This window comes from Chelonoidis abingdonii, chromosome 23, assembly GCF_003597395.2.
Source record: "Chelonoidis abingdonii isolate Lonesome George chromosome 23, CheloAbing_2.0, whole genome shotgun sequence".
In the NCBI taxonomy this organism is placed as follows: domain Eukaryota; kingdom Metazoa; phylum Chordata; order Testudines; family Testudinidae; genus Chelonoidis; species Chelonoidis abingdonii.
In genome coordinates this window covers 1,560,389-1,586,237 of record NC_133791.1, presented here as the reverse complement: position 1 = coordinate 1,586,237, position 25,849 = coordinate 1,560,389, and the positions used below count along the sequence as shown (strand labels likewise).

The 25,849-nt window shown below is 58.4% G+C and overlaps 1 protein-coding gene across 4 annotated transcripts in view; it reads right to left on the bottom strand.

Moving 5' to 3' along the window:
* Window positions 1–25,849, bottom strand: part of PLEKHG5 (pleckstrin homology and RhoGEF domain containing G5) — a 115,581-nt gene that overhangs the window by 13,887 nt on the left and 75,845 nt on the right. For 3 of the 4 annotated variants that reach the window (XM_032763820.2, XM_032763827.2, XM_032763825.2), the window contains 6 exons: window positions 7,006–7,135; window positions 6,401–6,503; window positions 5,921–5,981; window positions 5,245–5,336; window positions 4,207–4,343; window positions 3,189–3,352 (listed from right to left, as the gene is read on the bottom strand). In XM_032763820.2, coding sequence (XP_032619711.1) covers window positions 3,189–3,352; window positions 4,207–4,343; window positions 5,245–5,336; window positions 5,921–5,981; window positions 6,401–6,503; window positions 7,006–7,135 — 687 coding nt within the window. The remainder of the gene's footprint in view (window positions 1–3,188; window positions 3,353–4,206; window positions 4,344–5,244; window positions 5,337–5,920; window positions 5,982–6,400; window positions 6,504–7,005; window positions 7,136–25,849) is intronic. The other variant, XM_032763822.2, reaches the window with a different exon arrangement.

The window sequence follows — 25,849 nt, the reverse complement described above, 5'->3', positions numbered from 1 at the left end:
ACTTGGCAGGGAGCAGTTCCAGTGCATCACCCGGGGACTCCGTGACACAAGGCATGCAACAGGAGAGCAGAAAGCTGTCCCCTCCCTTGGCAGTCACCCCAAATAGCGTGGCACCAGGACCCCTTCGCTCAGCCTGAGCTGACGGCATGCCAGCCGTGGTACTTCTTAGTGCCAGGTGACACGTAGCCAGGAGTCATCACTAAATTTGGCCCACTGGTTGAATCAGCAGCTTTGCTGGCCCAGGCTGAGCACTGATGGAGAACACGACGTGAACATGGACCTAGGTCCCCCCGCTCAAACCACCAAACCAAGTGTGGTTGTATGGCACAGGGGTGGCCCTGGGCTCCAGGGCCCTGGGATGTCTCAGCCAGAGTCGGAGCTCCAGACAGCACTAACTGGGTGCAGCTGGGCAGGGTATTCCTGGGGCAGGGACCACACTTCAGAACACAGTGACGTGGCTGGGAAGTGGCTGCTGCAGGTGCAAGGGGAGTGCCAGTGATGTGGCAGGGGTGAGGGCAGGCGATGAGGATGCAGCAGAGGCAGGGCGGTCCCTGCAGGGAGCTCGGTGCAGACTCGGGGAGCAGTGAGCTCCCTGCACAACCTCATTTGGGATGTGACCTCTGCCTATCATCTCCCATGTGTCCCATGTCAGCGACTGGCCGCTGGCTCTTGCAGGGGATCCGTGCTTCCCCAGGCATCCGGCGAAGGGGGAAGGACTCAACAGCGCGCTCCGGGTTGCACAGTGACTTGCCATGCCACAAGGAGGTCACTCACTCTCTCCACACATACCGGGGCCTCCAGCTGTCCAGCAGCGCACTGGCTCTGGCCCTTGCATCTTCACCCTCTGGCCTGGCTTGGGGCTCTTGTTAGTGGCTTTGCTTTGGTGATGTTCCAGCCCGGCCCCCTCCTGTCCCGCCAGCGCCTGGCGATGCCGGGCGGCATGTGGCCTGGCCATTGGCTTTGGGAGCTGAGCCTCCCCCAGCTGAGCATTGTAGTACTGGATCCTTGCAGCCACGAGCCCTGGGCACACAGCCAGCTCCTGGGTTGAGGGGTCAGCAGGGTGCTGACGCAGGCTGGGCAGCTCCTCTCTGGCAGCTGGTCCTGGCCTTGGGAGTGAACTAAGTCGGGAGTGGAGGGCTCAACACGGAGTTAGGTGTGAGGGCATTTTGCTCCTGCTGCCAGCTGGTCCTGCAGGGAGGGCAGGAGAGCTCTGTTGTTGTGCCCACAGACTGATGGCTTGGGAGAACATGAGTGGCGCCTGGCTCGCACACGCAGGGCTTGCCTGGGAGCAAGGTGTTTTCCAAAAAAGGCCCCCAAAACAAGCTGCAGAAACATCTTCTGGCTGAATCCACGTCCTCCACAGCAGCAATCAACCAGCCACTTGTGTCTGGGAGCAGAGTGGCAGCACCTGCTGGGCCTCGCTCACTTGAGGGTGGACAGCAGCAAGCCTTCTGCGCAGAGATCTCGCCTGCTGGGGCGATGGGCTGGGAATACAGCTCCACAGGTGCAGCTCACCTTTGATACCGAACCCAACCTAGGGAAAGCAGGGCCCTGTTCGTCCTGATCTGTGTCAAGTCGCTGCAGGGACTCAAGAACTTGGGGAACCACCACTGGCACTCACACTGTCCCCCGTCAGCCGCTCCCCAGCAGCACCCCAGACACCGCAGGAGGAGCAGGTGCAGGCACCTGCCCCAAGCCCCACAGTTCCTCTCAGCAGACCCTTCGCTCAGCAGCCTGGTCATCCTGAGACTGTACCTCTGGCAGTAGCTTGGGCACTTGCCTCTCTGGGTTGCAGGGAAAGGAAGCTGTTCCAGCCCAGCTCTACCCCATATTCCCAGCAGAAGTCCCAAGCACCTCACACAAACCCAAACCCAAACCCATGGCTGTCGGCTGGAGAAATTATTCTGCTCCAGCAGGAATCTCTTGCATAGTGTTACTGCTGCATCCCAGCCCAGAGGCAGCCGCATTTCAGGGCTCAGTGGGCACAGATGCTGTAGAGGTCTGTTAATGACTGGAAAACAAGTCAATATTTCAGGAGGTGTCTGCACCCTGGAAACCATGAGCGGATCCACGTAAGCATCAGACACCCTGAGCAGACATGGCAGATTCACCTGAGCAGATGTGAGCCAAGGTAAGTGGTCCCTGAGCAGCACACACCTAGAATTACAGCTGGGTGGGAGTTTTTCAACAAAAGTTTTTCACCAGAAAAAGCTGATTTTCCTGGATAGGGCTGGGTTTGATGAGCTGACAATGTTTTCAAATTGCTGAAACATCCTGTTCCTGTTTTCAAAACGAAAAGTTCTGGTTTTCAGTTCAAACTGATGTCCCGCTTCGAAATGCAAGTTTTTTCATAATTTTTAAAGTGTTCAAAAAATAGAAAAGGTTGGAATCCTAGTAAACCATTTCCACTGACAGGAGCCACAGCCATGTTTGGCTCCCCGACATTCTCGCCATTCTGACGTTCCATCCCGACTTGCAATGGGAACCTCTTCTGAAATCTCAAATTCTTCCAGGAGGGGAGAACCATTTCCTGCCCAGCTCCACCTGGAACCCTGGGCTTTCCCTGTGCCGGGCAGGGCCAGCTCTCCCCAGGGCACATGCAGCCCTGCGGGCCAGGCAGGCTAGGGACAAATGCTGCTGATTGCTGGATGGAGGAGCTGTTTGTTAACTGAGATTCCCCTTATCAGGCAGAAGGATAAGCTGAAACCTTTGCTTGCCAAACAAACAATTGCCCATCAACAGCTCCATTTATTGTCTCTATCTTGATCTTATGGGTTTGCTCCCTGATAGGGAGAGACATCCCTGAGACCCAGCCACAGTGCTCAAGGTTCAACAGAGAGGAGACAGCACTCCGGGGGCTGGGGGGGCGGGGGGGTGACAGAGGGCCCACCGCAATGACCTGCCGAGCACCCGCCTCTCCAAGCTGCAGGCTGGGCCACTCATCTGTTTCACAGCAAGAACCCCACTGCTCTACAGAGAAGCCACATTGTCCACAGAGAGGTGAGCACCACCTTCAGTGTCAGCTCCTGGAATTCATCTGCCCATTGCTCAGTACATCGGACAGATTTGTCCCAGCAAAATGTTTGGTATGGGGCCACCATAGTCACTTCCCCAGGTACCAACAGCTCTGCTGAGCCCCCAGGCCAGCTGCCACCCAGGCGCCAGGCTGGCACTCCCTCCCAACTCACCAGGATATCCATGCTCTCCCGGCGGAAGGGCGACTGGTCCAGTCTCTCCCCGGCGGGGGTGAAGAGGAAGGTGGAGGCAGAGCCTGAGGAGCGCATGATGGGCAGACTCAGCGATTTGAAGTCTTTCACAGCCTGCTCCACCTTGAGCTCATCGCCGGGTTTGGCTGTGAGGGAGCGCAGGATAGGGGGTCAGCCGACAGGCACTACCCTCAGCACCCAAGCGATTGCTATGGGTAGCAGTGCGACCCCCGTGGCTCCTGGCCCAAGGGCAGCTCGGCTCACCCAGCATCCATGGGACATGCCAGACGCGCACATCCTGGGCACACGGCTCTGCAGACTGCAATGGCTGCCCAGACCATGGCAGGGGGTGGCAGACGCTCCTACCTCCCCAGGGCTGGAGGAAGCCCAGGTCTCTCCCAGGTCCGTTAGCCTGAAGCCAGCATGCTCAGCCCGACCCAACCGCCCATGCCACCAACAGGAGCCCGCTGGGCACAGCTCACCTCGCCCTCACTGCCACACAAGCAGAGTGCACTGGAGGGGGGCTTCATCCTCTCCAGGTGCAGACACTGCTGCACTGCTCAGATGGTGACCCCTGCTGGACACTGCAGGAATAACATGGGGCCCTGCCTTCCTCCCCCAGGAGATATGGAATGGGACATGCAGCTGGGAGCCACTTTGAGCGAGGCCTGGCCCCCTCCCCCAGGCGCAAACTCAGCCGCTCCCACCCTGCAGCCAGAAAGGCTGCCCACGCTGACCCAAGCAACTCAGCACACTGAGTCCTTCTCTTGCTCCCTGGGCAGAGGCTGGATTTGAACCACACCAGCCCTGACCTGGGCTGAATGGGAACGTGCATCCTGAGAGGGGAATGTCCCAAACCCCATTCCCTATGCAGCCCGGGATGCCACGGACCTAGAGCCTAGAGGGCAGCAGCTGAACATCCCCCCAAGAGCCACTTCCTGAAGCACATGAGCTCTGCGCTGGGGGCATCCCCACTTCCGCCGAGCCATGGGACAAGCACCTTTCACTCTCAGGTAGTGTCCCCCGAAGCGGTACGCTTCAAAGCTGAGTGACAGAGGCGTGTTGGACTGATCCAGATAAATATCCACCTTCGCCAGCTCAATGCCTTTCCTCTCGAACACCGGCAGCAGCACCTCCCTGGGGGCAGAGAAAGAGACGTTGGCACAAGTTTCTCCCTGCCCTGGGGCTGGGCTCAGGGAAGAGGGTCCCGCGCCCACTCGGAACAGGAACGCTGGCCGGGCACACTGCGCTGGGCAGGACCTCGGTGGGCAGCGCTGGGGACACGCACAGGGCTCCTGCTGCTGCCGCCACTTGCCACCCTGCTGGCCTGGGAGCTCCACGACACTCTCCCCAAAGCAACCTGCCCGCGAACAGGTCTGTGCCAAACACGCTCAGCTGGTGGCTGGCAGGGCACCGCTTTCGGCTCTGGCCAGCAGCTAGTTGGCCTTGGCAGCTGGCGAGAGCCACCGACACCCTGCTCAGAACACATGGGAGGAGAAGCTGGCAGGGGACTCTGCAGGGTAACCCGTCACTGGTCCCGGGAGAGGGGGCTGTGGAGATGGCTCTGAGAGGCGTTGACCGTGGGAAACAGAAGACTCGGCAGGCAGTGACTCGGGTGGGGAACGGAGCTGGTTTCTTCCCAGGCACCCCAGACAGGCACAGTGGGTGACAAGTCCCTGATGCAGCTCCAGGACACCCCTCAGCAAAGCACCACGATGGGCAGTGCCAGTCCTGGGGCCCCTCCAGACCTTCAGTGCAGAGTGAGCCAGCAGGCCCTGGGCAGGGCACCTGTGCACTCACTAGTCAGCAGCACCCGCCTGAGCCCAGGGAAGCCAGAGCAAGGGGCCAAAGCGTGCAGGGAGCTTCGGGGAGGCAAGGAGCATTGGGCAGTGGCAAGGGCACATCAGCTCCTGCATCAGGGTTTAGAGTCCACAGCTGCCCATGCCGGGACCCCGGGTCTGTGCACGGCACCTGAAGTCACACCCGAGGAGCAGTCCCAGAGTCCCAGCCAGTGTCTAGCTAGGTGGCCACGACTCACCCCAGGGATTTCTTCTTCATGGCCGGGACGATCTCTGTTTCTATGTCCACATTCAAATCGAACTTCAGGGTGAAACATTCTTTACTGGGATCCTGGGGGGAGGGGCAGGAGTTAGCCCAGCCATTGCCCAAGCACCATGGACCCAGAGCCAGCCCTACTTCCTACAGGATTGGTGCCCCCAACTTCCACCTGCCTGACCGTCAACCTCCCGAATCTGTGCAACTCCCCGGCCCCCTCCTAAGTCCCGGCCTGTCTCCTTGCACAGCAGTGCCAGAGCTAGCTGGGGAATCCACCCCGGTGGGGGGTCCTGCTCGCCCGCACCCTGCAGATGGCACCGTTGGCACAGGCCCAGCTACGCAGTGAGAGCCAGGGGATGGATTCCTCGCTAGAATTGGGGATGGGGGCCTGTCACTGGTGGGGTCACCCACGCTCTGGCCTCTGTGAGGAGCTGGGACAGATAGATTACAGCGGCCAGGCTAAGCTCCCCTGCTGCCCTTCAAGCCAGAGAAGCTGAGCGCCGGACCTCACGGCTTCCCAAACGGCTCAGGGCAGCAGCCAAGTGAGGTCCCCCCAGGCCCAGCACAGGACACTTGCTCCAAGGCTCTGGTTCCATGCCCAGAGCCAGCTGACAGGACCCTGTGAGTCACAAGGCAAGAGACAACACTGGGCTTCTTACATCTGTGTGTCTGCGCCGGGCTTTCTTCTTAGGGAGCTTCAGCGCCGAGCTCTTCTTGTCCCTGCATGGCACAAACATACGGTTACAGGGATCGCCTGGCACACAGAGCCCGGGGCTGGCACGAGTGATGGCGGTAAGAGAGCCCCATCCCCCACCACACACGGGGTCCTGGGTGCTGAGTGACCTCCTGCACAGAGCAAGGCAGTGCTCTACAGTGGTTCGTTCAGTCTTTCAGACAAGCCCCTGGCCCTGGGAATGCATCAGCGCATCCAGAACATACTCTGCAGCCTTAGACCTTGTGTCTTGATTGTTAAGTGCAGCTGTCCCCTGGGCCCCAGCGTCCCGCTGCCCCAGCATCCCACTGCACCCTGGGCCCCGCCATCCTACTGCCCTCTGGGCCCCGCTGATCCCAGGACCCATCTTGTGTGCTGCCAAGGACATGGAAGCACCTCCCCTAGCCCTTCACATGAATATACTCACCCCTTCCCATCCACTAGCCCTTCGTCCTCCTCCTCCACGTCGGAGGCAGGGCTGGTGGGTGGGGGGCATGACCGCGTGGATACGTTCCGGGCCAGAATGGAACCTGCAACCAGGAAATACAGATGAGTCACCCAGGAGACCGAGTCCCATCAGGCCCTGGGCACAGATCGAGGTCTCAGCACCCCTGCCCAGCAGCTCTAGGGCTGGGAGACTGGGGCCTTTGCAGCTGCACAGGGAAGCCTCTCCTGCTGCTTCCAGGGGCAGCAAACCTCTCTGCCAACAGGCCCATCACTGCTCCCTCTGCTGACAGGCCGCGCCATCCACGAGGATCCGTTCCCCTGCCTGCCTGGTGCTCTACTAGCGAGAAGCCCTGCTGAGGGACATTTGGCGTGGTGGGGCTCCAGAGGGGAGGATTTGGGGATCCTGAACCCTTGGACACAGGCCCCCGGGATGAGAACAGGGCAAATCCCCGCAGCGGGGAGAAGGAGCCCAAGGGACGAGGCCCGCTGAGGTGGGAGCACCATTGCTGGCAGTGCCCTGCGGGGGAGGAGGGTTATGTTCACCAGGCTCCAGCCCCCACTGCCCCCAGGGCTCCCAGCTCTCACCTTGGGGGGGCAGGTCGAAGCGGATGTGCCCATCAAAGTGCATGGTGCCGTGGAACTTGCGGTCACAGGCCTCACACAGGTTCAAGGGATTGTTGTGGTTCAGCTGCTGGCACTCGGCATGGTGACATACCTACAAGAGGAGAGAGGCCATTGGACAGAGCCCTGACCCGCTATCCAGAAGCAGTGGGCCAGAGGTGCAGGGTAAGCCAGAGACCAGGCTGCCTGCTAGTTACACTGGGGTCCCTTCACTGCTCCCTGCGGTAAAGGGAGCTCAGTGCCAGCAGATCCAGCCACTGGGATTTCCCTGGCAGGCAGAGAGCCAGACACTTCCCCTGGCATATCCCCCATGCCACCCCCTTACAGGCCCCAGGCCATGACCAGAATGCCACTGTGCTCCAGCTGCTTCCCCATGCCCGGGGGGCAGGGCTGCCAGGCACAGCCCAGAAGTGGTTCTAACCCACAGAGATGGTGCTAAGACAAAGCGGTCCAGCTCCTGGGCCTGGCAATGAGAGTGGGGCCCAAAGGCCCCTCTGACAGGCACTTACCGTCACTCCCAAGGGAAGGAGCATCACTTGCCCTAGTGGAGCAGGGTGGCAGGCCTGGGACCAGCCAGCCCTGGCTACGAGGAGCCACACCTGGGAGAGGTCAGGTGATTTCCCTACAAAGCTGGGCAGGAAGCTGCAGCGAAGGGGGAGTGTGCAGGGAGCAAGCCAGCACTAGCTGACTCTCCTGGGAGGCAGGATAGACGCCAGCCAGGCAGGGCCTGGGAGTGGCCTGCCAAAGCAGAAAGGGCCCCGAGAGACACCTTCTTTGGGGTGGGCTGTTGGACGGACTTGGTTCTGGGATTTGGAGTTAGGTTTGGGGTTTATTTTATATTAATCAACCCAGCCCCCAAGAACAGTCTTTTTGACCACAAAAGCCTGGGAGAAGCTTTATTTGAGGAGTCCAAGGGGGAAACTGAGGCCGGCTGCCTGTAGATGGCCCGAGGGGATGCTCAGGAGGCCCATTTACACCAAGCTACAGGAGCTTTCTGGGCATCCACAGTTAGTGGTCTCAGCTCTGTCTGCCCCTGCAGCCTACACTCACACGACGCCTCCCCCAAGGTCAGTTCAGGTTGGGCTGGGCCAGGCCAGGCAAGGCACCTGCAGCCAGCGTGGGTGTGATGGAGTAGGGACTGTCTGTGTGGGGAACGGGAAAGCAGGGGATGTCTGTAGGTGAGGGACAGGTAGTCAGGTTGTAATGTGAGCCGGCAGGGGGGAGGGGGAGCTGCTGGGCGGAGGAGAAGGAAAAAAAAGGGTTTTTTTCGGCCGGAGGAGGAGAGGCAGGACAGGTTGGGTTTGGGCTATGGGGAGGAATTCAGGGGATCCTAGCTGGGATCCAAGCACCCTGAACCCCCAGAAGGACTCAGTGGAGGGGTCCGGACTGTGCCTGCAAGCTCTGCTGTAACCTGTGTTCCTGCTGTCCAATAAACCTTCTGTTTTACTGGCTGGATAAAAGTCACTGTGGGTCCCAAGAAGAGGGGTGCAGGGCCAGACTCCGTGACAGTGGGAGATCAGGGCACAGGCCAGCAGGGACCCCAGGCAAAGGGAACTTTTCTTTCCCGCACAGTCAGATCTCCCGAGCCTTTAGAAACTGCCTGGCCATACGGCACCAAGCAAAGGCCCGGGATGGCTCCAGGGCTCTGAGTCTGAGACAGAGAGACAGACAGAGGAGCAGGGCATGGGCTGTCCCTCTGCAGAGGCTACTGCCTCCTGTAGCCACTGGGCTAGGCAGCGACGGTGCTTGGTTTCTGCTCTCACTCAGTGCTAGAGGGTGAGACCAAGCAGCCATCCCTATGGTTGTGTCCCTGCTTGGAGACACTCCTCAGGGAGGAGACGTGTGATCAGAGGATGGGACTCGGGAGGCAGATGGACCCTTGCTGGAAAAGGACGTGCTGGCCCACCGCACTCCTGTACTATCCATCTCACCCCTCAGCACAGACCCCCAGCCCCCCTCCCTGCCTCCACCCCACCATACTCACGGCCATGGCTCCCAGCGACTGGGCCAGGCACCCCCTGCGCTGCCGGCCGGACTAAGCCCTAGATCACCAGCCTAGCTTTCCTGGGCCGATAGCTATTGTATCCCAAATGCCCGGCATGCAGAAGCAGCAGCTGGCTCGCTCTGGAAGCTGCCTTGTGTTTGAAATATCGGTGTCCCCATAGCAGGATTAAGGAACAAGTGTCTGCGGCGAAACAATGCTTGCAAGCAGATCCATTTCCTCCGATTGTGCACTGGGCCTGAGCCTCCTTTGGGCCACTACACGTCACAACAAGAGGGGTTATTTTTAAACCCACAGCTGAGGCCTTGTCATGGAGTCCCCAGGCAATGCTCTGGAATTGCTCCCTACAAAGCCAGTCAGGACTCTGGTGAAGTCTCCTCTCTGTGAGCAGACTGTCTCCAGGGCAAGAAGCTCACACGGCTTCCACCTTCCTGGGTCTGACCTTTGGAGCATTCAGCAATCTCTGCCCCTCCGTGCGCTTCCCACAGTGAGCCCGCCCAGGCGGGGTCCTGGGGAAACCACAGGGTCCTGCACCCCCACTTCACAGTCAGACATGACTCTCAGCCAGCCAGTAAAACAGAGGTTTATTAGATGACAGGAACACGATCTAAAACAGAGCTTGTAGGTACAGAGAACAGGACCTCTCAGCCAGGTCCATCCTGGGGGGACAGCGAGCCAGACACCCATGTCTGCACTCACTCCTCGTCCCCAGCCAGCTCCAAAGTGACTCCCCCTCTAGCCCCTCCTCCTCTGAGCTTCGGTCCTTTCCCGGGCCAGGAGGTTACCTAATTCCTTTGTTCTCCCACACCTTTAGCACTCCCCTTGCAGGGAGGAAGGGCCCCGGCCATTAGTTGCCAGGAGACAGAGTGTCGGCCATTTATGCACACTGGCCTTTATCCCACCACCTAGAGACTTAAGAAATGCATAGGGGAAACTGAGGCACCCCTACAGTATTCAGAGGAACCATTAAGAACAGTCCTACTTCATCACAGGCCTGAACATGCTCCACAGTCTGGGACCCTCAGGGCCAGCACTTGCTTGTCTGTCAACTTCAGAGCAGAGGCTTTCCCTGATCTCCAGGAGTCACTGCAGCCTCCCCCCCACACCCACATGCCCGCTCTGCTCCTGAGCCCAGCAGATGGCACCTAACATACTTAACATGCCCCTGGGCTCAGACCCAGAGACTCCTCTGTACGAAGACCCTCCTGCTGGGGGCTGTCCAGCGGGTGCCCAGCCCTCCTTGGGGAAGCACCCCCTAGCCCAGCCCTACTGTCACCCTCATTCAGCAGAGACAAGCCAGCTCGACATCTCCCTGCTCCCGCCCTCCCCATGGGGAGCAGAGCAGCAGGAATAGGCTCTCCTCCACTGGTCACAGCCTTGACAGGCCCAGCAGCGCGCAGGCTGACACGGAGTCCCCGGGCGATGCTCTGGAACAGCTCTCCACAAAGCCAGTCAGGACTCTGGGGAGCTTCCTTTCCCTTGGAGCAGACTGTCTTCAGGGCAAGAAGCTCACATGGCTTCACCTCCTGGGTCTCTCCTTGGAGCATTCAGCATATGCCCCTCCGTGCGCTTCCCACAGCAAGTCCACCCAGGCAGGGTCCCGGGGAAGCCAGAGGGTCCTGCACCTCCACTTCACAGTCAGACACGACTCTCAGCCAGCCAGTAAAACAGAGGTTTACTAGATGACACGAACATGGTCTAAACCAGAGCTTGTAGGTAGAGAGAACAGGATCCCTCAGCCGGATCCATTCTGGGGCCCAGTGAGCCAGACAATCCCGTCTGTCCTCACTTCCCGTCCCCAGCCAGCTCCCAGCTGAAACCCCCTTCAGCCCCTCCTTTCTTGCCCTTGTCTCTTTCCTGATCTCTTTGTTCTCCTTTAGCCATTCCTTTGCAGGGGGGAAGGGCCCCAGCCATTTGTTGCCAGGATACAGTGTCGAACATTCATGCACACTGAAGACTTAAGAAATGCATAGGGGAAACTGAGGCACCCACACAGTATTCAGAGGAAACATTAAGAGCAGTCCCACTTTGTCACCCAGGCATTTCATGCCAGGGCATCCCACAGTGGAGCGAGGCGCCGTGAAGGGCTCAGGTCTGCATGCTGGGCACAGGCTCCCTCTTCCTGCTAGCAGATGCATTAACAGCTTCAGCCGCTGCAGCCAAGGGGGCCATTAGCACAAAACTCACCATCTGCATGCAAGGTCAGGCTGTCCGTGCAATCCCTGCTCAGCCCAGATAGCAGCGACAGGCGCAGGACATGGCTGGCGACCCCCCAAGCACCTCCAGCTCTGGGCTGCTTTCCAGGTCTGAGACATGCAGCTAGTGCTTAATTTGTGCCAGGGCTTGGCAGGGCTAAGCCCCAGCACCTCCAGGCTTGCTGCATTCGTTCTGAGCCCTGGCACCTCTTTCATTACAAATTACGCACTGCCTGCGGCTATGGCCAGTACTGCACCCCCAGCAGAGGGACCCCTCCCCATGTAGGGCTGATCTAAGCCCCTACAGCCCAGTTACCCGCACAGCAAGGAGGTTCCCGTCTCAACCAGCGTGCTCCCCTCCACCACCCCAAGCTCGTCGGGGACAGGCCTTGGGAGTGCCACCAGCTTTCATTTCACCAGAATTCACGAGACAGCTGCAGGATTTTCACCATCCTTCACTACAACATGCAGATTTGACATCTGGGGAGAGGAGTCAGGCAGTCAGAGGTGGAGTCTGCCTAAGTTCATGGCCACTCAAGACGTTCATGCCAGGGCTCCCGCCATGAAAGCTGGAGACGGTGTCTACTCCAGTGTGGTGACACATGGTGATACACAGAGAGAAGCAGGCCCAGGCAGGGGCTAGACAGAGGACATGTATGGTCCTTGGGAACATGCAGGCTTGCAGGAATGCTCAGTCCCCCTTCCTGAGGCAGGACTCCCTGGGGGGAAGCAGAGGGAGCCTCTGGGTCTATGCAGTGAGGAAGGGGAAGAGTTCACCCCACGCTCGTCCAGCCTCTCCCCCACTTTCTGCCCTTCTTCCCATCCCATAGGTTTCCACCCCGCCCCCTCCATCCTCCCACTGACATCAGGGATGAGGTGCTTTCACTTTCCCATCCGGGGAACAAATCCAGAGGCTGGTTCATCCTGTCCGCTCCCTTCTGCGGCACAACAGCATGCCTGGAGCATCCCCTAGGGCTAGGCTTCCTGGACCATCTGAGTGTGTGACTCAGTGCTGGCCAGTCCAGAGAGCGCAGCCCCCGCAGAGCCAGCAGGAGCTGCACCCTGCTGTCCGCTGGGAGCTGCCTTCCTAAGGGCCAAGCTGGGCCATGCCGGAGCCTTCCTCAGGGCTGGGCTGAGTGGGAGGCCGTGCTGAGCTGGGCCAGGCCGGGACCCATCTTCCCCAGGCTGGGCACGGAGCCACATGGAGCTGGGCCAAGCCAGCAGCAGTCTCCCCCAGGCTGGGTTGGAGGGTGGAGCCATATCGAGCAGAGCCGGGCCAAGAGCTGTCTCCCCAGGCTGGGCTGGAGGGGAACGGTGCTGAGCTGGTCTGGTTATGATTCAACTCCCTGAAGTCTCTTCTTCCAGCATTAACGTCTGTTCCCGCATGTTCTCCTTTCCAGGCTCTTCCAAAGCCAGAACCTTTCCCGGGCCCGTCCAGTGGCAGACAGCCCTTGCTGAGTGGGTCTGGAGAATCAGCTCTCCTGGCCTGTACTCCCACATGGCTCCAATCTGCTCCCATGCCCTGAATGCCGGCTCCCCTGCTCCCCATCCCCCAGCAGTGCACCAGGGAGCCGCTCGGTTCTGGGGAGGGTTTCCCGAGCTGTGCAGTCACAGAGGAGAGAGCACTGGGCTGTCCTCGGAGCTCAGCACAGGCAGCTCGCAGGAGCTCCCTGCAGTGCACTCAGTCCCACCAGGGTCAAACCCAGGGCCCTGCATTCACTGCACTCCAGTGACGATGGGCTCATAGCAAAGGGACGCAGGCCCAGGATCCGCACCAATGATGGGCTCAGAGGGCCCGTGACCACCCCATGATGCCACAGCGCCCACCGCTGTAGGGTGCAGATCCACCCTGAGAGGTGCTGCCACCTCCAGAGAGCAACAGGTCTAAGGAGGGAGGTGGAGAGGGGGTGCTGAGCTCTGCCCTGCACCCACTGGCCCACTGAGCCACAAGCTGATCCAGGGTGAGTGGTCCTACACCACACGGGCCTGGTTCCCGACGCCACACCAGGGCTCTGGAGTGGGGCATGTCTCCCCTCTCAGAGGCACACAGCACAGCAGGATCTCTGAACACAGCTCGTCTAGCCCCTCCCAGCCACCACCGCGCAGGAGCTCCCTGCCTTGGCAGCTCACATGACTGGTGAGAGATTATCTGAACAACTCTGCACATTTCCTGGGACAAGCCAGTCAGATGGCCTCTGCGGCCAAGGGCCTCCTCCCCTGCAAGCACACCTGCGCTGCCGGCTCCCATGCACTGCACCGCCTGCACAGGGACCGGGAGAGCCTCTCCATGATAACTCCAGCGGCCACATGCACCCAAACGGGTGTCTGCCTTGCTCCCAGATGCACCCACAGCCTGAAGTCAATGGACTCAGAGTCAGACTGAGAGTCACTTAAACCTCAGCCCTGGTAGTTACACATAAAAAGACCAAGCTACACACTGTGGGGACCAACTCAGCTGTGGGCAGGTCTCCGATGCTAAAGCCAGAGAAAAGCAGCATCGGAGAAAGAGATTACAGACCAGGTTCAATACAAGTACATATTCCAGCTGAGTCCACCACAAAGCCACACAGCTCAATGTAAACGTGTGCATCTAGAACAAGTAATGCAAGGCCAGACTTACTGCATGGGGGACTCCATCCTGGGAAGCAGTGACTCTGAAAAGACTGGGGAGGAGGGATAATCAACTGAACACGAGCTCCCAGTGTGATGCTGTGGCCAAAAGAACTAATGTGATCCTGGGATGCAGAAACAGGAATCTCAAGTAGGAGCAGAGAGGTTATTTTACCTCTGTACTTGGCATTGGTGCGACGCTGCTGGAATAGTGAGTCCAGGTCTGGGACCCACAATCCAAGAAGGATGTTGATAAATTGGAGAGGGGTCAGAGAAAAGCCCCAAGACTGATCAGAGGATTACACAACCTGTCTGGTAGTGAGAGACTCAAGGAGCTCCATCTGGATCACTTAACGAAGAGGAGGCTAAAGGGTGACTTCAATCACAGTTTGTAGGTATCTACCATGGGAAACAGAAATTTGATAACAGGCTCTTCAGTCAAGCAGAGAAGCTCTAATCCAGGCCAATGGCTGGAAGTTGAAACTAGACACATTCAGACTAGAAATAAGAAGTAATTTTTTTTACCAGTGAAAGCAATTAACCAGTGGAACAGCTGACCAAGGGCCATGGTGGAGTCTCCATCACTGGCCATTTTTAACTCAAGACGGGATGTTTTTCTAAATGATCGGCTCTAGGGATTGAGTGGGGCAGGTCTCTGGCCGGTGCTATCCAGGAGGTCAGACTAGAGAGTCACAATGGTCCCTTCTGCCCTTGGAACCTGTGACATCTCACAACCATCAGCACCCAGAGTTAGCCTTCTATGCCACAAATGCAGCTCCCAGCCGAAGGTGCTGCATGCAAAACACCCCTCTGGGATGGTCTGGACATGGCGTTTGCAGCAATCTGGGGGAGGAAACCATTAAATTGATGCCAAAGCTGTGTGTAGACCGGGCCTTATTGGTCCCCAGAAGACGGGTTGGAAAGGAAGTAAACTAGGCCAGCACCAGTCAGTCAACAGCATGCAACACAGAGCTTAGGTGCAAACAGAGCTCCAGCTCCGGGTCCCTACATATTCAAAGCAATAAGGGTTTGGCAGCTCCTCCTTACTGAACTGTTCTGTGCTTATGCTGAAACTTTGCAAATAAAGAGCCCAGGATATGTCTCAGGAGCTCATCACATGCTGTCTGGTGCAGTGCTGGGTTGTGAGCACATCAGCACAATGGAAACCACAAGCACAGAGGCCCAGCTGGGCTGCTGATCTGGTACTTTTCCCTGGTGGCTGCATTTTATACTTCAGAATGTAACGTTTCATAATTAAAAATGAAGACCCAGGGCCTCACGGTTGTGTAGAAAACCTTCAAAATGTGAACTGAATGCAAACTAATCCAGCCATACCTGCAGAAAGCCTGCTATGAGAACTGCCTGTTGGCCTCAGTGTTCATTCTGAAGACGAATGATGGCTATTCTAATGTCAAAATTGTTAACTCTTTCTCTGCCTATTGAAGCAAGAAAGGACAGTCATTGTAAGATCTACATGATTTTGGCATCATGAATGGGTGGAGCTTGCATAGTGGGCAGAGCCTGGGAAAGTACCACCATTTACCTTTTCCCCCCTAATCTGATGCCAAGGTCACTGGCAACACATCGAGTTACACTGGAGGCTGATGCACACACCCATATATACACAGCTCACCTGGAGGTCACCTGGTGCTACACACAGGGTTTTACACACACACACACACACACACACACACACACACACACACACACACACTTACACGGCAGTTTCATTCATTAATGCTCAGAGTAAAGACTGGCAGAAGCTTCTCCTTATCTAACTCCCCTCTTCCATCCCCAGCTCAAAGCCCAGGTGCAGCTCTAGGAGGTCCACTGCAGATCTGTGCCTTCCCCTCACCCCTGCCACGACTTTCCACAATCCAACATCCCCAGACACAGCCAGGCTCTCTGCCATCCAGCCACATGGTTCTCAGAGTGGACAAAAAAAATCTGTCTGCCAGATGTGAGACCTGGGCTGTGCCTGCAGCTGCTGCGAAATTCCCAACACAACACAATCTCCATGCTCCAGGATGTCACCAAGAGCCAGGCCAGACATCTGGCTGGGGTCATCAGAGTCAAGGGGAGTCAGCCCAGCGAGCAGCTAGGAAGCCACAGTTGACTGGCTGACAGTTTGGTGGCCAGGGAACATGCAGTATTTGCAGAATCGAACATTTCCACTTAGATGGAAAGGAGCCAAGGAGGGGGACGGCCTGCAGTAGGAAGTGAACGTGAGTCTGAGTGCAGCTGGGATGTCTCTGCCGGGGGGCCAGACACAGAGGAGGTGATGGGAGCACACAGGTGTCACCTCCAGCCAAGAGGGCGGAGAGCACAGATCTGGCAGAATTCACTGCAAGTCAAAGTCCTCTGAAACACAGAGACAAGCACAAACCCTGCCTGGCTGAAGTGGGGGAATGAGGCAGCAGCAGCTCCAACTCATTGTTGAATTTTTAAAGCTTACAGCAACTAGGAAACCTAATGCCAGTTGCCTATGGCCCGAGCAGCTGAAGCAACCGAGTATCCTTTGCCAAGGCAGACTCAGGACCCATGGAAAGACAAACCACTAATCACCCTGGCTCCAGACTCACCTCTGCCCACAACAGCCAACAACAAATGCAGCACCTTCAGCTCAGCCAGCAGCAACCACCCTACAGGGTCGCCTGTCTCTTCCAGGGCCGGAGACTTCCCCGCAGTCTCCCGAGCAAGCCAGACAGCCTGTGTCCTCGGCTCAAACCCCACTGACTCATCTCTCCGGGAGGGCTGGGTGGAGTCGCAGCCATGACAGACTGGTGACTAAGCAGGTGAGGCACCTCTTGGGTTTGAAATGAGTAAGATTTTCAACTTGCTCTCCATCTGCTCTTCCTTCTTTGCCCAGACAGGCTTCAATTCCCAGACCCACAGCACAGCCGAGGTACTGTAGTTTCGCTGCATGTGGGGGTGTCTGTCTCTCTCCCCCACCTCCTCCACTGCTCCAGCTCTTCCCTCCCTCTCACCTCTGTCAGCCTGCACTCACAGCTGGAATTTGAGCCTCCCAGGCTCCTGAAAAGCTACACCTCCTCCAAGGAGAGCATCAGGTTTCTGACACACTCCTCTGCATACTATGGTCAAACCTGCAGCACATTCACATGCATGGCAAGTATCTGGTTTGCTCTGCAGTCTGAATGTGGCACCCGGTCCTAGACTCCACTGAGTGGGATCTGGTTACTCCTCGGTTCATGGCCTCTGTGTAAATACACCTGGCGTGTTCATGCCCCAGAGAACTGACAGCCTCACCAACGACTCCAAGGGGAGCGATTTTGCCAGTTGAGGTCGTCTCACTTTGCACTGGCTCTGAGCCCGTTGGGAAGCACAAAGCTGGTGCTGTCCTGGAGCGCACTACGCCCTGTAGCCCTGCTCCGAGCCGGCTGCAGGCGCACGGCCTGAAGGAAGAGGTTCCAGCCTCACTGAACCATGCGCACCAACTGATGCTCTCGCTCCACTACACAGCAAGGGCTGAACAAGAGGCTGCAGGGAGCTCGCCGGGCACCTCCTACGGTATCATTCCCAGCACACAGCCAGGTACCTCGAACCAACCCAAGAGGGAAAAACGTAAATGGAGCCCATTTTGTGATGCTTGTACTCACCTTTGCGCAGTCCATCCATCTGACCTGGAGCCCCCAGTCATTAGTGAGGGGTTGGTATGGGAGCAAGGACTTGCACGTCCATTTGATTCAGGCCATGGTCTCCTAATGGCAGACATGAGCGCAGGCTAATGTTAATGCTAATGTACCTGCCACTCATTTTACCCTGACACCTGGGCAGAAGCAGAGCGCTGCTCCACTCTAGACAGACAATCATGCGTGGAGACAATCAACTCTTGTTGCTGGGCTTTCTAGGATTTAGTTAGTAAAGAACACAGTTGAATTTTAAAGACCACCAATATGGGGAAGCCGCCAGAGAAATAAAAATCTATGAGGTAGAGGTAACGGATTTTTGACAAAACTTTGTCACCTGCAGCCTCTTTGAGCCTGGTACGTGCTCGGCATTTCCCCGTCAGCCCCTTTTTGCAGTTAGATTTAGCTGCTCAACAAATGCATCTGTGACAAACTGGGAATGTTCTTAATGTTTGCTCTGAATACTGTGTTGGTGCCTCAGTGTCTCCTAGGCAGTTCTTAAGTATCTGGCAGAGCAAAGGCCTAAATGCCTGACCCTCTGTCTCCTAGCAACTGATGGCCTGGGCCCCTCCTCTGCAAAGGTGCTAACTGAAGGTGTTGGAGACAAAGGGATCAGGCGACCTCCTGGCCCAGGGAAGGAACTGAGCAGAGAGGAGGGGCTGGAGGGGGTTGTTAGTCTGGAGCTGGCTGGGGATGAGGAGTGAGGGCAGACGTGGGGGTCTAGCTCACTGACCCTCAGAATGGATCCAGCCGAGGGATCCGGCTCGCTGTATCTACAAGCTCTGTGTTAGACCCTGTTCTTGTCATCGAATAAACCTCTGTTTTACTGGCTGGCTGAGAGTCACGTCTGACTGCAAAGTGGGGGTGCAGGACCCTATGGCTTCCCCAGGACCCCGCTGGGGAGGGCTCGCTGTGGGAAGCGCACGGAGGGGCAGAGGATGCTGAATGCTCCAAGGAGAGACCCAGGAGGTGAAGCCGTGTGAGCTTCTTGCCCTGAACAAGTCTGCTCCAAGGGAGAGGAGGCTCCCCAAAGTCCTGACTGGCTTGGTAGGGAGCAGTTCCAGAGCATCACCCGGGAACTCTATGACAGCATCACACAATGACAACGACCACCCAAGCACTGCCACTGCTAACGCTCCGCTCCGCTCCCCGTGGTCGGTACACAACAGATCTGTGTGGGAAGTCCCCACAGGTGGTACTGGAGTGGAGACCACATCAATACACCACAGCCAGAAGGAAGTCACAGACCAGCATACCTGCACCCAGCATAGAGCTCACCCAGCTCTTGGGGCCCTTGGAACGCAAACCCTGAATTGTATACTGCAAATGTGCAAAGCCAGTGGGAGCCACCACCTTCACATGAACTCTCCCTTTCAGCTCGCAGACCTAGCCCCACAGAGCTTAGGTGGGAGCCCCAGGCTGGAGCCCCAACGGGAGCTCATCTGTCTCCTCTCCCAGGGACCCATTTCTCTCCCTGCTGTGCAGGGTCCCCTGCCCCCAGCTGCAGCACCAAGCTTTCCCCAGTGCCGGCACAGGAATCACTCTCCCTCCAGTCAGCACACTGCCTCCGCGTGCTGGGAACACACAAGGGTCCATGGGATGCCAGGCTGGGGTCCCTGGGCACTGGGAAGTCACCCTGAACTCACTAAGCACTGACGTTTTTCTAAGAGGGAAGGGAAGTCAGACGTGAAACCCACCCTGCTCTCCCTCACCTCCAGTCACTCACCCTGCTCTGCTGGGCACCCCGAGCCCACGTGCAGGGGCATTAGGCTTCCAGACACAAGCACGGCAGGTGCAGGGAGCTGGGCCCCACCAGAGGCTCCCACTCGCCCTCCCACCCCGTTCTCTGAGCTGCACCAAGCAGAGCCCAGGACTCAAAACATTCCTGCTCCCCGAGCCAGCCTGGCTGCTGGAAGCAGAGTGAACCCTTCTGAACCATTCAAAGGTCCCAACTTATCCCTATTATTCATTGGATCCGTTCTGGCAGCAGGCAGGGTACGGTGCCTGGCGAGGAACCGTATGGCCCCGAAGGGCTTACACGCTGAATAGACAGGGGAGAGGAACCGAGGCCCATGGAGGGAAAGTGACTTGCCCAAGGTCACCCAATAGGCCACTGGCAGAGTTGGGAACAGACCCCCAGGCTTCCTGCATCCCCAGCCAGTGCCCTCCTGCTGGGCCAGTCCACCTCCCAGCAGCTTCTCAGGAGTGCCAGTTCCCCAGTGCTCGGGGAGCCCTCCTGAAACTCTCCAGCCAGAGGTTAATGCTTGGCCTGCTCTCTGGGGGCGGGTCTGGTGCACGGACATACCTGCACCAACACACCCAGCAGAGGGATTAGGAAATGTCGGCTGGCACATCTCTCTTGCCGAGGCCTTTAACAATTCTCCTTTCTGTCCACAGAGCAGCTTGGCAGCCCTGAATGCAGCCCAGCACAATGGCTGGGAAACCTTGAGAGCAGCTCTCCCCCCGAGTGATGCCCCTCGGAGGCCAGGCCCCATCGTAATGCCTAGACCTCCCTGCCAGCAACTAACCAGCCATTGGAATTCAGCCTTTCACTCCCCAGCAGGTGCCTCACAATAGCCATTGCCATGGAGATGTGCAGGGCAGCTGCTGCACAGGGTGCTAAGGGCTGGGCCAGCCAGATAGGGGCAGCAGGAACTGCCTCCCCCTCACTCCCCACAGCAAAGCCAAAGCTCAGCTGTGCCCCACAGCCACGGCCTGGGAGCCAGGACTCCTGAGTTCTGTGTAAGCTCTGGGAGGAGTGTGCTTTGGGGGCTGGGACATGGGCTCAGGGCCTATATGGGGTACTGCCCTGCCTCCGCCCCCACAGGACTCAGCATCTCTAGCTATAAGATGTGGGTGATTCTGCACCCCTGGGCTGGAGGCTTCGCTAATTAACACCCACAGAGCTCCCCCAGCTGCTAGAGAGTGCGGACATGTCCGCCCCTTACGCAGCAGCACCCCCCGCTGGAGTTCTGCCGGTTCCTCTGGGACTCAAGGTAGAAGCAGAGCCAGTTGGCTTCACCCCCAGCCCAATCCCCTCGCCCTCCATCAGTGCTGCCCCCCAAGTTGCTCGACAGTAACTGTGACCACGGGGCTGAGCCAAGCTGGGGCTGCCCCTGCTGCAAGGACAGAGAGAGAAAGTTCACGTGAGTCGGGGGCCTGTGCCCTTCTGAGCTCTGCAGCCGTCTCCCCTCCTGGTACCTGCGTCACTGTCTCCCATGTGGCTAGACAGAGACAAAGCTATAGGTTTGGGAGCACCTGGATTCTTGCCATGGGCAGCCTGCTCTGCTAGTACGTCATGGCCTCCTGGCGTGCCAGAACCTATTCCCACTGCCAGTCATCCGGAGAGCTGAGGGGGTGGTGGCTGTGGCAGGGAGCAGCAGCCCCTCCCCAGCCCTCAGGGGCTGTGCTGCGGGGGGAGAAACATGCCCCTGTAAGCAAAGCCAGATTCCCAGAGAGTGGCCTTTCCCCAGGGACAAGCCTCTCTGGCTGGCAGCATCAGGAGGGGAGCCTGTGCTGGCAGCCTGTGCCATAGCCTTGCTGGGAGCTACCCTCGTTATGGAGCAGGGACACAGCAGGCCTGCAGCTGCCTAGATGCTTGATATTCGCCCAGGCCCCTTCACGCCCACAGATCAGCACCCCCGTGGCTGGGCATGCTCAGGCTTCTGTGCCTAGCCAGCCTTGGACACGGGCTTCTGACAGACAGCCCCACAGAGCGAGGACCCTGGGCCCCAGGTGAGATCCAACACCACAGCCCCTCCAGGCCAGGATCCCGCAGTCCCGCTGGGGGGCCCGCCCCAGAGCCCCGGCAGAGCCCAGACATGCTCTCTGAGTCACCACTGGCGTGTTATAACTGATATTGCAGACCAGCCGGCTCGAGATGAATTATAAACCCGCAGCAGGAAGGCTAAGGCTGGGAAGCACCCTTCCCAAGAGGTGCTCAGCTCCGGCCTCAGGAGACTCCCCCACCGCTCCGTGTGGCCCGACTGCCCTGGGGAGAAGCTCTACTCTCTGCTGGCATGGGGCAGCTGGCCAGGCCTGTCTGTGCCAGGCTGCTGAGCCACTGGGGAAGAGCAGCTGTCCCACCTCCACTAGCACTTATCCCCCGGCCTGCCCTGCTGAAGGGCTCAGTCGGCTTGTCTCCCTGCCTCCCGGGGGTACAGCAGCTGGGCAGGTGGGTATTGTCTGGCTCTCTGCCAGAGCAGCCTCTTAGGCAGAAAAAACGAGCCCCAGATAGGTTATAAATGACCCCAGGGCTCAGCCAGGCCCCTGCTCAGGAGAGACTCAGCCCCGCCCTTCCCGACCCAAGGAGAGGTCAGACATAGCCTGAGGATGGCTGGCAAGGCAGCCCCAGATAGCAGAGCTAGCTAGAAGCAGAGACACAACGGGGGGTCAGGCTTCACACCACCAGCGCAGTTACGTCCTGAGCTACAGAACCCCACTGTGCCAAGCCTTCCCCCAGTGCACCCCTTCCTCTGTGGACCAACTGGGCTTTGCACAGCCAAGGATGATGCAAATCCTCTAACTTCTCTCCCTTCCGCCCCCCCTCGGACTCAGCTGATGGAGCCAATCTGAGCTCTACTGGTGCCTCCTTTCATTAGCTGCGCTGAGTGCTCAGCTGCTGGGGAGCGCACCCTCCCGTCACTGTGGGCACTTGGGGAGGGATGTACAGGCCTGAGCGGGGAGCCCAGGCTCCCCAGCCTCAAACCAGCATGGAGCCCCCTCCCGTCCCTGGGGCTGGACTCTCTTGGCCTGACTGGCTGAAGGCAGCCCTGTGTCCCTCCGCCAGTACCCCTTTGCTGCACTCCAGGAAAGTGGCCCTACACAGGGCGGTTGGTAGGGAGCCCCTACATGGCCACTCCCTCCCCGGCGCTCCAGCCCAGCAGGCCCTGGCCTGCCGCAGCCAAGCACACAGACACTTTCATCCCAGCGCCAAGTCCACAAGGTACACAGAGCATCCGAGCCAGCCAGGGCCAGGGACACCACTACCCAGCTCCGTATGCAGCACTGCCATGGCTGCCAGTGCTCCCTGACCCCAAGCAGAGCTGCTGCCTGCTCAGCCAGGCACCTGGGAGCACCACTCTTGCTCATGCCAGCCACCTCCAGCTTGGGCTGGCTAAGCGGCCAGCAAGCCACAGTGCCAGGGGAGCTCCCAGCAAGGCACCACCTCTGCTCCTTCAGCTCTCAGGAGCCCCGCAAAGCGAGAAGCCATAGGTTGGTGCAGCAGGCAGCCCCCAGGGCAGTGAGAACACACAGGGAGTGCAGAGAGAGACACCAGCCACTGTGGCCTCAAGCGCTTGGGGTCCAGCTGGACAAGGAAACCGCTGCTCCAGCCTAGGGGAATATCCAGCCCTGTGGATAGCTGCAAAACAGGTCAGGCTCTAGAGCAGGGGTTCTCAAACTGGGGGTCGGAACCCCTCAGGGGGTCGTGAGGTTATTACATGGGGGGTCACGAGCTGTCAGCCTCCACTCCAAACCCTGCTTATCTCCAGCATTTATAATGGTGTTAAATATGTTTAAAAGTGTGTTTATTATTAGGGGGGTTGCACTCAGAGGCTTGCTGTGTGAAAGGGGTCACCAGTACAAAAGTTTGAGACCCACTGCTCTAGAGTCCCCCAACAGGCTGCTCTGCTGTGCGGGTGGCAGCTAACCACTGTGCTCACCATCAACAGAACAAATCGGGCCTTCTGGCACCCTGCTGGGACTGCTCCATCTGCCAGGCGGGAGGGGAGGGCTGGACGCCTACCTCATTCACTCAGGCCAGTTGGGAATTAGAGATCGCAGCGCCAGCCTGCCCTCCGAGTGCCCACGACAGCAGCTGACACACTTTGTGCATGAATGACCCAGCACGCAGGAGAAGCTAAGGGGCCCAAGCGATGGCCCCAGGGATAAACTGGCAGGAGGGGGCACATACATGCCAAGGCCAAACCAACGGGCCAGGGATGGGAAATAATCCCACTGCATGTGAGCAGCTGATGCCATAGCCAGTGATGGAAAGGCACGTGCAGCTCCATGCTACATGGAGACAGATCCATGCTACATGTCCCGGGGTGTCCCTCAGCACTGCTCTGCTCTGCCTGTGGGTCCCCTCAATCCCTCCCCTCTGACATGCGGATAAGAGCCCATCTCCAACTTCTGTGCCAGTGAAGGAGAGATGGGGATCCTCTCGGTGCCGGGACCAGTTCCCTCCCCACACCTCTGGGCGCGCAGCTGAAAGGAAGCTGCTCTGGACCTTTTCTGTGTGCTGGAAATGCAGCCCCCCATCCAGTCCCAACGCAGGGCTTGTCCCAGTGAAGACAGAAGCTTGGGGCTAGGAATGTCCCAGCAGCAGTAATCTGTTGCGACTCCTGCCCGTTCTCCCACAGATTAAACACGCCGTGGGTGGGCTGCTGTGACGAACTGGGACTGTTCTTAATGTTTGCTCTGAACACTGTGTTGGTGCCTCAGTGTCCCCTAGGCAGTTCTTAAGTATCTAGGTGGTGGAATAAGGGTGTGTGATTGCTACAGAGGAAGGGGCCAGTGCACGAAGCCACCTGCGTTCCCATGCTCGAGGTTGCTGTCACCGGGCTGGCAGAAGCAGCACATTGTTTTCATTCTCTGCAGGGGCTGGATTCCAGTCACTGGGCTAAAGGCAGGAGAATACACAGCTCAGCTGTGATGGCAGCTCATCTGGCGTCGCCCTGAACCCACTGGACTGAACGTATGTTTCACCCACCTTTAAAGTCCTCCCAGCCCACTTCCAGTGTTAACGTTCCCCGAGCCAGCGGTGGAGGCATCAGCCCTGTGGCCCTTGGGCTCCCAGGCATTGAATCTAGTTGGTAACATTTCCTCAGCCCCAGCTTTGGGCGTTACCACACTTGCCGGGAGACAAGGACCCATTGCTGCTGATGTGTCAGAGAAGCCGGAGAGCTGGGGTGCCGCAGGGACTGGCTGTGTTAGGAACGCCCGCAGCTCTCTGCCTGCCCACATGCCAGCCACTTGGGAACCCCCTGGAAAGCCCATGCTCCAGCCCAGGATGACTGACTCACCGGTCCACTGGATCCTAGGGAGCCCTCGCTCCTGCACCCCGCGCAGCCCCCTTGCATCACTTGCTCTCTGCCTCCTCACGCTCTGCTTGGCAGCATCCGCTCGCTGCGACTGCGCCGTCCTAGGGCAGCTGAGCCCGTCAGGGGCCAGGGCTGAGTCCAGAGGGCCTGGGGCCAGGACTGCACTGCAGTAGCTGGCGGACTGCATCCCTCCTCCTACGCACCGGGCGGATTGCAGGGGAAATCAGCGGACACAAAGCCATGCTAAAGCTGGCAGCCGGAGAATTAGGGCATCGGAATCTACCACCCCTCCCAGGAAGAGCAGACAGCTGGAATGTACCATTCATCCACCACATCTGCTCGGTCAATGACAGAAAGAGACACAGGCCGTGTCAATAGTGAAGTCAAGTCCGCCAAGCGAGCAGCCGTGGGCCCCCTGGCCTGGGAGACATAAAATGCACAAAGAGCCCACTGTGCAGCCTAGAACCACACCCCTCACCTCCGGCTGCAGGCAGGGGCTGGGGAGGGAGTGCTGGATTCAGAACCAAGTTCCTGGGCCAGGGAACAGCAGCCACAGCCCCTGGAGGGCATCTGTCCAGCAGACCGAGCGCTGTGGCTGGAGTCAGGGCAGGGGAGCAGGATGGGACACCCAGCTTCCCCCAGCCCGTTGCTCTGTGTCGGCAGCAGCACCCAAAGCCACAGCACACTAGGTACAGTGTGAACTCCTATAGCTTCCAATCAGTCCTGAGATGAGCCCAATCTCAAATCCAGCCCAAAGCTTTCCCCAGCTCACAGCCAACCGCAGAGCTTCCAGCCACCCTGGGTCAAAGTCACCTGTTGTCCCAAACCCCCAGGTTGGCTTGAATCAGATTATCTTTAAAACAAATGCTGGGATTAATCATATGATCCAGGAGCTGGAGCTTTAAGAAACCACAACCAAATATCAAGCAACTCATGCGGCAACCTTGAGACCTTCCCCCGCACACACCTTGCATGCTGCCTGACATTACACATCATTACCTGGCTTCACGCTCCCAGGCCAGCCACAAGTGCTGAGCCGTGTTGCCAGAGCCCCTCTCCCAGCCAGAACAGCAGCCCCGAGCCCCGACAGGGACGCAGCCATCTGCTGCACTTCTCACTGCCTGAGTTCTTCACAGGTACCTGACACCTAATGCTCCCTGCCCCTGCGGCACAGCGGCCTGGTCATGAGGCAACCAAAGCCCCTGCTCCCAGCCCTGTGCTCAGCCACGAGGCTGGGCTCTCCCTCTCCATACCACAGCCCTGTCCCAGACAGGCCTCCCAGGTCCCTGCCATCCAGACAAGACTCCT